The sequence below is a fragment of the Trichechus manatus genome, unplaced genomic scaffold, assembly GCF_000243295.1.
Source record: "Trichechus manatus latirostris isolate Lorelei unplaced genomic scaffold, TriManLat1.0 scaffold00133, whole genome shotgun sequence".
Classification (NCBI taxonomy): Eukaryota; Metazoa; Chordata; class Mammalia; order Sirenia; family Trichechidae; genus Trichechus; species Trichechus manatus.
The window spans coordinates 3859192-3870180 of record NW_004444069.1 but is presented as its reverse complement, the minus strand read 5'-3'; the positions used below and the strand labels follow the sequence as shown (position 1 = coordinate 3870180).

The 10989-nt window shown below is 43.9% G+C and overlaps 1 protein-coding gene across 1 annotated transcript; it reads right to left on the bottom strand.

The window, feature by feature from the left end:
- Positions 1-2464: 2464 nt before the first annotated feature.
- Positions 2465-10454, bottom strand: VAMP3 (vesicle associated membrane protein 3). The gene is made up of 4 exons (XM_023739376.1): positions 8703-10454; positions 7123-7281; positions 5401-5452; positions 2465-4253 (listed from the first exon to the last, which is right to left on the bottom strand). Exons 1-4 carry the CDS (start codon positions 8805-8807, stop codon positions 4234-4236), a joined length of 336 nt encoding a protein of 111 aa, XP_023595144.1. The 5' UTR covers positions 8808-10454; the 3' UTR covers positions 2465-4233.
- Positions 10455-10989: the final 535 nt, after the last annotated feature.

Genomic DNA, 10989 nt, shown 5'->3' with positions numbered 1-10989 from the left:
TGATCCAATGTAAAGGGAGTTTCCCTGGGGTGTGGCCTGCACCACCTTTTATCTTACAAGAGATAAAAGGAAAGGGAAGCAAGCAGAGAGCTGGGGACCTCATACTACCAAGAAAGCAGAACCGGGAGCAGAGTGTCCTTTGGACCTGGGGTTCCTGTGCAGAGAAGCTCCTAGTCCAGGGGAAGATTGATGACAAGGACCTTTATCCAGAGTCGACAGAGAAAGCCTTCCCCTGTAGCTGATGCCCTGAATTTGGACTTCTAGCCTACTAGACTGTGAGAAAATAAGTTTCTCTTTGTTAAGCCATCCACTTGTGGTACTTCTGTCATAGCAGCACTAGATGGCTAAGACACTTGGATCCACAACTAATGCCCATGGAAGCAGCAATCAAGAAATCAAACAATGTATTGCATTGGGCAAATCTACTGCAAAAGACCTCTTTAAAGTGTCGAAAAGCAAAGATGTCACTTTGAGGACTAAGGTGCACCTGACCCAAAACCCACTGCTGTCGAGTCAATTCCAACTGATAGCGCCCGACCCAAGTCATATTTTCAGTTGCCTCGTGTGCATGTGAAAGCTGGACAATGAAAAAGGAAGACCAAAGAAGAATTGATGCATTTGGATTACGGTGTGGGTGAAGAATACTGAATATACTATGGACTGCCAGAAGAACGAACAAGCCTGTCTTGGAAGAAGTACAGCCAGAGTGCTCCTTGGAAGCAATGATGGTGAGACTTCGTCTCACATACTTTGTACATGTTATCAGGAGGGACTAGTCCTTGGAGAAGGACTGGATAGGGACTTAATCATGCTTGATAAGGTAGAGGGTCAGTGAAAAACAGGAAGACACTCAAGCGAGATGACACAGTGGCTGCAACAATGAGCTGAAACACAGCAACGATTGTGAGGATGGTGCAGGACCGGGCAGTGTTTCATGCTGTTTCACAGGGTCGCTATGAGTCAGAAGACTCAATAGCACCTAACACCACCACCAGTCTTTACGGGAGCAAAATGCCAGGTTTTTCTCCCGTGGAGCCACTGGGTGGGTTCCAACCCCCAACCTTTTGGTTAGTAGCTTTTCACTTAACCATTGCACCATCAGGGCTCCTTCCTGAGGGTAGGCATGGTCATGTGGCTTGTTTTGGCCAATGACATGAGGGCAGAGCTGCTTGTGCTACTTCCAGGCAGAAGCTTTAAAAGCCAGCACACAATTGGTCAAAGTCCCTTCCTACTGCAGTGATAACCTTGAAACAGATGTTTACAGAAGTCCCTCCCTAAGTGGCTCTGATGAGTACAGCATCCCTGCTGACTGGCATTGGGCAAGCAGTATGAGCAAGGAAAAAACTTTTAAGTCATTGAGATTTAGGGGAGGTTGGTTGTACAGCATGCCCCGAACTTATGCCCCGAGTGATCAAAAATATTACCAAGTCCTATGGACTTGTCTAGCTTGGACATCGGGTGGATAATGGTGCCACTCTCTGAGACAGACTATTATCAATGATAGGAGGAGGAGAAGGCAGGGGAATGACTGATTCAGTTTTGGGCATGGTGAATTTGAGAGGCCAGGAGTTATTGGTACATTAACGATTAATTATGGGGATAAACTTGCCCAGGAATAGTAAGTAAAGTGGAAAGAAAAGACCCAGCCCTGAAGAACCCTGACATTTAAGGTAGGGACAGAGAAAGATGCCCATTTATTGTAAAGAAATATTTTCCTTCAGAATCTTATAAATGGCATCAGTAGTTCATACAGATTTCCTTATACACAAGCCATGAACAGAAGGAACAATTCCACAGTTGGTTCTTTCGCAGGACACAGTAATACGTCAGACAAGGAAAGCAGTGACCATCTATTCGAGGCTGGAAAAGTCGATTGGCTATACCGGCAATCTCCCAACAAGATTTGAGAGGAAACTGCCATTTCACTGTAAACACAGGCAAAAGTCTACTTTCACCCATGTTACATTATTTCCTAGGGGTGGTAGATTTAGAGTGGAAGTATATCCAAGGGGGAAAGAAAACAATCAAAACGAGGGCCCTGTTTTTGGAGCTGCTGCTCACCACCCACATCCTAGGCAGGTGGCTGTCTAGTCTACCATCCACAGGGCTGACTGCACATCACTTTTGAAAGACCATATATCTAGGTAACTCAACACCCAAATTCTCAAAATTTTGGTAATCATGCAGAAACCAATCCCCACTCATCTAGTATTCTGAAAAGTGCTTTTCACATGGGGAGTGGTTTGCTTCTGTTCACCTGCATATGGGAAAACATCTTGTTCAACAACACAGGGTACAAGGAAATGGCACCCAGGGAGTGGACTGGTGAGAGTGAAGAAGAGACAGTATAATCTGGGTGTTTATAAGGGAGAGGTTGGGAGAGCAGCAAGGAACATCATTTATATGACTTGGTCCAGGTGCAGCTATTCTAGTTACCCCTCTACAAGGAACACAGGAGCCAAAATTATGTTTATAAACAATTTATTCAGTCCATTATAATGGGAAAGTTCCCAGCTAAGTGCACAGGTACAAGCGAGGTATTCTAGGTTAACGCAGGAGCCAGTGGGTTACGTGGGACTGAGCATCAAGGCCACAGAGAGAGCACCGTGGTTCAGAGACCTGGCCAGAGACCCTGTGCTGACAACAGCTAACATCCCGACACTGACAGCTGCTCTCTGTTCTCACTGTTAAAGGCAAGTCTTCAACAATACATAATTTTAGTGATGTTAGGGGAACAGGTATTAAAGAAACGGAAGCCATGTCCTGGTGCACCTCAGCTGTTCTTGCTTTATAAGTCATGTAACAGCATATGAATAAGAATTTTAGAACATTCCAGTAACAATGGGCCACAGAGTGGTGAAGCCTCTGTGTAGCTCCCTCGTGCCCCCTTGCCTGTTTTCCTTCATACCTGCACTCTCATCTTTAAGCCACATACCCTGAGGTGGGAAGTCTCAGTACACAATGAAGTCAAATGACAGTAGCTATTCCCAAGTAGCATCCTGTGCAAACAGTTTATGACATCAAAGTCTCTGGTTAGCTATCCTCCATGAAAAGTCATCCACCCCGACCGATGCCTAATTGAAAGCACAATTTAGAAGACTGATTCGGGAGTAGAATATGGGGTAAAAACAGGAAATAAACTCCAAAAAGCTATAGTCTAAGAGGATTGGGCCAGATAATGATCAGATGCATAGACGGTCTTACTTGAAGCTACAAAATTGTTTCTCACATAATTATTAGAAACATATTGGAGTCCACAGCTGATAATGTGCAAACTGCTGGATAAAACTCCCTATCTATAGGAATGAGATGGACCGTCCATCTAGAGGCACAAACCTCCTCTAGCCCCTGGGAAAATGCTGAATTGGAAGGGGAGTCACATCATCTACAGCATCTCAAAGCAAGGATGGCCTGCCAAGATGTAGAGGCTTCAGCACAATATTACAGTTTTAATTTTGAAGGGCACCCTGAGTTCCATTTGGCACTTTTCTGCATTTATCTATCAGGAACAGACTTACACGGCATTTACTAGGGTTTAACTTTTTGGCAAAATAGAAACTTTGGTCACAGCCATAGTTCTATAAAAACTGTGCTTTTAAAGGGGTTATTATTTCTGATTAAAATACTATTTTTTAGCAAGTTATACATAATAATAACAAGAAGGTAAACATCTTCGTATCTAATATAAGAGCAAAAATTCTTTACCAGCATCTTATTTTAAATGCAGCGAAAGCGCGAGTAGTGCTTATAAACAGTAGTGGGTTCTTTTAGAGGGACCCAGAAAAATATCAAAATAAGGCACAGCCTGTTACTGCCACAGATTTAGGCTAGGTAGTAGTGTTCTTTCAGGAAGGCACAAGTTGGAAATCTGATTACTCAAAGGTTTAAAATGTGACTCTGAAGACAATATCATATGAAGAGGATAGCTAACTTGGAACAAATTCCCTTAACTGGAATTAAGAGCAATTAATCAACTTTAGAAGTCCTCTTCATCAGCCCGTATGTGAATTTATAAAGACACCGTGCAAAATGTGGGCTGGGCAGACTACACTTCTAGTTTGGAGTGTATATTAAAAAAACAAAGGCACATTTCGCAGAAATCAAACTTTACATCAACTAACAAAAATATATCATTTTAGATATAACAGTAGGTAAGCTAGATAATATAGCAGGTTCTAAGTCAAAAGTCTTGGAGAGGTTTCTTGAACAGCAGGCTTGAGTTTCACAGGATATTCATGAAGAAACATTCCACACTAACAAGCAGGAAGGTGGAGAAAATCAGGGAAAAAAAGACGTTCAGTCTTTTGGTGCAAATCCAGAATGAACATCAAATGCTGAAGTCTAAACAAGTTTCCAACCACAGATGATGGAAATTTAATTTGGCGTATTTCCTCCTAGTGACTTCTCTATATTCTATACAGGACTATCAAAAGGAAGGATTCAAACAACAGTACATTCTTGTTAAAAGGAAACTTCCACTAACGTCAACCTATCAGTGAAAGGAAGACATGTTTCTCTAAATAATTCCCATATACTGAGCTAAAAATGGCAATGGATTGTTTCCGTAGTCATAATAATAATAGCATATTCTATATTGTAGTCCCTCGGTGGTGCAAGAGTTAATGTGCTCACTGCTAACCGAAAGGCTGGTGGTTTAAGTCTACCCTGAGGTGCCTCGGAAGAAAGGCCTGGCAATCTTCTTCTGAAAAATCAGTCACTGAAAACCCTATGTGGCACAGTTATACACATGGGGTCACCATGAGTCAGAATCATTTCGATGGCAACTGGTTTGGTTTTGGTTATACATTTATTATTTATATGCTAGTACCATCCTCAGCACTTTTTAAATATTAGTTAATTTGGTACTCATAAAAAGCATAGGAGGTAGGTACTATCATTATCCCCACTTTACAAATGAGGAAACTGAGGTTCAAAGATATTAAATTACATGCCCAAGGCCACACTACAGTCACTACACTGTACTGCCTCTCATACTAAGTTGATTCCGACTCATAGCAACCCTATAGGACAGAGTAGAACTGCCCCATAGAGTTTCCAAGGAGCACCTGGTGGATTCAAACTGCCGACCCTTTGGTTAGCAGTTAAGTAGCACTTAACCACTACACCACCAGGGTTTCCATAAAAGGAAATACATATGATGAAAACATATTCAGAGAGAAAAACTGATAAATCAGTGGAAATGAATACATTTCTGGTTCTTCAAAGGATTAATGTTTATGTCAAAAATTTCAGGAAAAAAAATCTCATACAAACTGAAGCTTTGTAAAAATTTACTAAAGAAATTTAAATTCCTCAGAATAAACTAACATCTGTGGGGAACTTTTGTTTGTCCATGAAACCCACTGTGAACACACAGAGAAGACTGTTACAGTGACTCACCGATGATGATGATGATGACGATAACCAAAACGCTAATCCCAATTGCCCACATCTGTAACAAACAGATTTCCATTCACATTCAAAAATGTGCTTGTGGAAGATATCATAGAACAATACACTATTCTACTCACTGAAAGAGATATTAAGGTGTACTACAGTCTGAAATAATTCATAATTTCTAAGACCTAAATCTAATGTTCTCAATTAGGGCCTGAAGGGTACTTATCTGCTTTTTATAAGATATTCAAGTGATCTGTTGTCCTGAGATAGCCATCTGTTTCTATATACAAGTTTGCCACATAAAGAAGGGCTACTAAGCTTGTTTCCAGTGTCTACAAGCGTTACTTCTAAATGAGGAAGCGGGCAGCACATCTTTCGTTCTACATAAAAGCTGCTTAGGCCACGCCCCTTGCGTGTCTGCTTTCCACTCTTCCGGTCCTGCACACTGTGGCTTTCTAGAAGCTCCTTCCCTGGGCCCTGGTGCCATTCACAGCACCACACGCAAACAGACCAGAAATTCCAGCTGTGTCCTTTCAATCCGTGTCCCGGGCTCTGCTGAGGAGGGGGGTTGGAAGGGGCTATGTCTACAGTTAATTTTGGACATTACTGTTCTACCTGTTTCTAAAGTCAGCCATAAAACATGGAGAATTCCTAGTTGTGGGGATAGGAAAATGGTATGCAGTCAATGCTCAGAGTCTATCTAAATTTCCATGTACAGAACCCACCTCTTAGATTCATGGAAGTCCAGGATCTGTACCTGCAGTGCCATAGATCACTTTTGTGTGGCCTTTCTAACCATGGTCTTGTAACTTTTTTTTTCTTCTTTTTGTAGTTTAAGTGAAAGTTTACAATTCAAGTCACTCTCATACAAAAATTTATACATACACTGTTATATGACCCTAATTTTTGTCCCCATACTGTGACAGCACGCTCCTCCTTTCCACCCGATTTCCCATGTCCATCATGATCTTGTAACTTCTACCCAAGTGATTGGGCAGGACTGTGTGATAGAGTAATTGTGGCCCACCAAGCGGCTTGGTCAGTTTTGCCATCTTGCTGGGCTTGAAATGAGCCACTCCAGAGACAGAAAAAAAGAAGAACCCACCACAACCGAGGAAGAAGAGCCAGCGCATCTTTAGACTTGGGATCCCTGTGCTGAGAAGCTCCTGGAATCAGGAGACAGAGCATGAGAGAACTATAACACTAAAGGCAGCAAGAAGTGACAGGAGAGACCTGGCAGCAAGAGACGGCACAGTGGGCTTCCCAGCCCATGGAGAGAGAAAGCTGAGTGCCTCTGGGCAGGGGCCTAGGCCCAGGGAGAGGCATGCTGTGAGCACAGCTGCAAAGAGGCTGTCCTGATGAAAGAACTGTATCCTTGAGTGTTCCTGAGCCTGAATTGTAACGGGTCACTTCCCTAATAAACCCCATAACCACGAGTATGGTCTGTGAGTTCTGTGTGGCCACTGCAGTGAATTATCAAACCCAGCAGAGAAGTAGTACATGCTGTGGGAGGGATGGTTGGTGTCAGAATTAGTGAAGATGGCGGAGAAAGGAAGCGTGTCTAACTTCCGCCTCATAGGATCAGCCGTAGGCTACTGATCTTGATTCTCCTTCCCAATTGTGAAGTTAGAAGAGGTCAGACACTGGCCCCATGCTGTTTTTTACAGTAGCCTTTGTCTATCCCTGAGAATGGAGAGGGTGGCACAGTGTAAAGAGAATTACCTTGCAATTCTTCCACCAATATTTTCTCTTTAACTTGGCAGCACTTGTTTCAAACTGGGACGCTCCTGCCTGCAGCGCATCTGCACGGTCGTCTAGCTCAGAGAGCTTCTGATCTCTTTCTAACACCTTGTCCACGTTGACACGCATGATGTCCACCACCTAGATGGATATGTTCACACTACATTACACAGAAAGAAATGGGAAAACAAAAATTCCCAATAAAATCTACCAACCCATTTTTTTCAGGTCAACACTTTATTACTCTGGGCCAAACTTTCATTAAAAAAACGGGGGGTGGGGCAATTTGCTTTTGTAAATAAATGAAAGTTTCAGGCAGGACAGAATTAGACTGGGTTTCTTAGCTTGAAAATATGAAATTTTCGGAAGGAAACTCATAAAAGAAACTATCAGATCAAAACATTACTACTTGATTTAACAAGAGTAACACAACTTTAGCTTCGCTTTTAAGACGGCTAAACATTCTGTTGTACACAGGGTTGCTGTAAGTCAGAACCGACTCGATGGCACCTAGCAACAAAAAATGCAGAATGACTGAGATATCTTTACTGGACAATAACAGTCTGAATTTGTCAAGCAATCTTCTGTTGTGGTTCTGCACATAAAGCACGTAACACAAGATGCTCTGACAGTCCTCCAGCTTAAGAATTCTACAAATACAGATTTGTTGAACTACAGCAGTTTGCCAACATCTGCCTGCTGTGTGTCAGTGGGCGGCAGTCAGGGACGAATTCTCTAGGGGCCTGCTCAGGTTAGGTAACTAGTAAGCCCTTACAAAGCATTTTGATCAACAATCTAGTCAGAAAGATTGGTCCTGGCTTGAGCAATTTGAAGACCTAATCTATAAAATTCTATAACCCTATTTTACAAAGTGCTTCTTAGGGAACGTTCTCAGGGAGGAGTCTGTGTGTTTTAGGATGTGTTTACAGTTCCAGGAAAACAACTATGAAACTAGGAAGAGTCTAATTTCTTCTTAGATCAGGGCTTCCAGACAATAGGAGGGGAAATTTTTGTTACGTTTATGATACTGTCAGGATCCCTGCTGGCACAACAGTTAAGCACTTAGCTGCGAACAGAAAAGTGGACAGTTCAAACCTACCCAGTGGCTCTGCGGGAAAAAAGACCTGACAATCTGCTTCAGTAAAAATTAAAACCCACTGCTGCCGAATCGATTCTGACACATAGCTACCCTATAGGACAGAGCAGAACTACCCTATAGGGTTTCCAAGGCTGTGATCTTTACAGAAGCAGACTGCCACATCTTTCTCCTGCAGAGTGGCTGCTGGGTTCGAATCGCTGACCTTTCAGTTAGCAGCCGAGCACTTAACCACTGTGTCACTAGGGCTCCCCCTAGATTACAGCCTAGAAAACCCTATGGGGCAGTTCTTCTCTGTCATGAGGGGTCACTATGAGTCAAAATTAACTCGACAGCACCCAACAACAAATGATACTGTCAAAATGTACTTTACATTTATACTTTTATACTTTTTCTAAACAGAATTATTTCCAGAGCACTCCTGTGTTCGTTTAAAATGCATGTATCCAACATTTCAGAGCAATACCTCATCCACTTGGTTTTGTGTCTGCTGCAGTCTTCGATTACTGCCAGAGGCAGTGCTTGAACCTGCAGGTGCACCTGTAGCCCTAAAACATAAAGGCATGGGCATGAATAAATTATGATTTCAGATACATTTTTGTCAGTATAAAGATTTTATTCCAGAATCTCAGTGTTAACGATTTCTTACATCAGAACTAAAGTTTAAAAAAAAAAAAAAAAAAAAAAAAAAGTCCTTCCTGCAGTAATGAACAAAGGTTTCAACAGGCATTTCTCCTAACTCCTTTATACTTTCCAAGATTCACCCACATGTTAAAAGTGAACAGGGTCTGACGTCAAGTGTTACTAGGATCTACTTTGCACCACTGAAGTACCTGATCCCAAAATAGGTTAAAGTGTACTTTCTAATTTGTTATTACTTGTTTTAAAGCACACATCTGCCTTAAACGTACTTAGTACTCTTCTGATCTTTTCATTGGGGCAAGAACTGTTTTCATAGTTATAAACAATTATAGAATGAATGCCCTTGCCCAATATGAAGAAATGGATTCATTTACAGAAACTGGGTCCTCTCTCAGAAACATACTCATCTTTTAAAACCCTCGTCAAATGCTTTACTTCTACCCATGCGGGTCTTTCCTGATTGCTCTGGCTTTGAAGTCCTTATTGTCTCTATTACTTGCTTGGCATCGCTTTGCCTCCCCTAATAGATTGCAGGCTCCTATATCTTAGCATTCTCTTCTCTGAATCCAAGACACCACCTAGTATGTGGCTTGCACAGGGTAGCCACTTATTTATGGATTGGACAGATAATTATTGAATATCTGCTGTTGTCAGGTGTCGTCAAATCAATTTCAACTCATAGTGATCCCATATGACACAGTAGAACTGCCCCATAAAGTTTTCTAGGCTGTAATTTTATGGGAGCAGATCCCAGGTCTTTCTCCTGCGGGTATGAACTGCCAATATTTCGGTTAGTAGCCAAGTGCTTAACCATTTGTACCACTAGAGCTCCTTGTATTGAATACCTACCATATGCCAAAGACCAGGGATACAGCAGATCCAAACCCTGCCCTCGAAGAGTTTAGTGTCTGGCAGATAACAGCTAGGGACCAGGCACTGGTCCTCACAGGCCCTTTCTCACTTAATTCTCCAAAGTTTTTAAGGATGATACGATTATTATCCCTATTTTCTACATGAGTAGAGTGAGGTTTAGAAAGCCAACATAGCTGGTTGTAGTAGAGCCTGTGTTTAATCCAGGTCATGTATAATTCCACAGATCTAGATCTTAACCACCATGATCTATCGGCACAGCAGCCTCAGCAGGAACATTCTACAGAGTGGTGTCCCCTAGTTCCTAGGAGGAATCCCGGCAAAGGCCATCATTCCTTTTTTTCCTCTGTGAGGGAGCAATGAGTCAGTTGAAAGGGGGACAGAGGGTCCTTGGAATTCTTAACAATTTGGACTCTCTGAATGTTACCACTAGAAATGCTGCGTTTTCACGGGCTATTACAACAGTGCTTTTGCTTAAAAAGGGAGAAGGATCATAGTCAAGTTATCTTTTCAAGTTCAGCTGTTATCTTTCCAAGTTAAGCAAAGTGCACTTTTGCCTTTCCGAGCTGCTCTTGTACTCAGACTGCAGGTGCCTCAAGAAACGGCCGTGGTCCTTTCCCTTGCAATTTCCGGAGCCCAGCACAGCGCCTGGCAAAGACAAGGCGCTCAAAAAGGACGGCAGTAGTCGCCGCTCCTCTTAGCGACCTTTGAGAGGAAAGAGAGGAACTGGCGAGGGGCGAGGCCGGTGCGGGGTGGGGGGGAGTATGGCGTCGGGAGGGTGACGATAGGTTGTCTTTCTCCAGGAAATCGCCGCGTCCGCCCGCCGCCCGCCGGGCCCTCTGGGAAGTCGGCGGCGCCACGGGGGCTGGCCGGCCGGTCCACAGTCAGCACCTCCGGGCCACCGCCCATCTCAGGCCTCGGAGCCCCGCGCTCGCGGCCTCGGCCCGCGTCCGAACAGCGGCCGGCGACACCGAGCCCTGCCAGGCTCCCTGCCGCAGGCAGCCGCCCCAGGGTCCGAAGCCACCCCGCGTCACGTCGCGTCACTCACATTTTGGCGGCAGCGGAGACGGTGGGCGAGGGTCTGCGACAAGGTTCAGCCTGGACCGCAGCCGGGCAGAGGGGCAGGAAGGTGGGTGGTGTGGTGGCGATGACGTCACCAGACGGGGCCGAGACGGACGCGGTGGCGCAGGCGCAGCCGCGGAGGGCGCGCCGGAAGTGGGCGGGGCGTCGCCGAGGGGTGG

What these genes read in the sequence shown, in the direction of transcription:
- VAMP3 (XM_023739376.1), bottom strand. Translation starts at nt 8,807, where the DNA reads ATGCCCATGCCTTTATGTTTTAGGGCTACAGGTGCACCTGCAGGTTCA. An exon ending in CACAAAACCAAGTGGATGAG is followed by an intron (nt 7,282 to 8,702) that starts GTATTGCTCTGA and finishes ATATCCATCTAG; the next exon opens with GTGGTGGACATCATGCGTGT. An exon ending in ATTGGTGGAAGAATTGCAAG is followed by an intron (nt 5,453 to 7,122) that starts GTAATTCTCTTT and finishes TGTTTGTTACAG; the next exon opens with ATGTGGGCAATTGGGATTAG.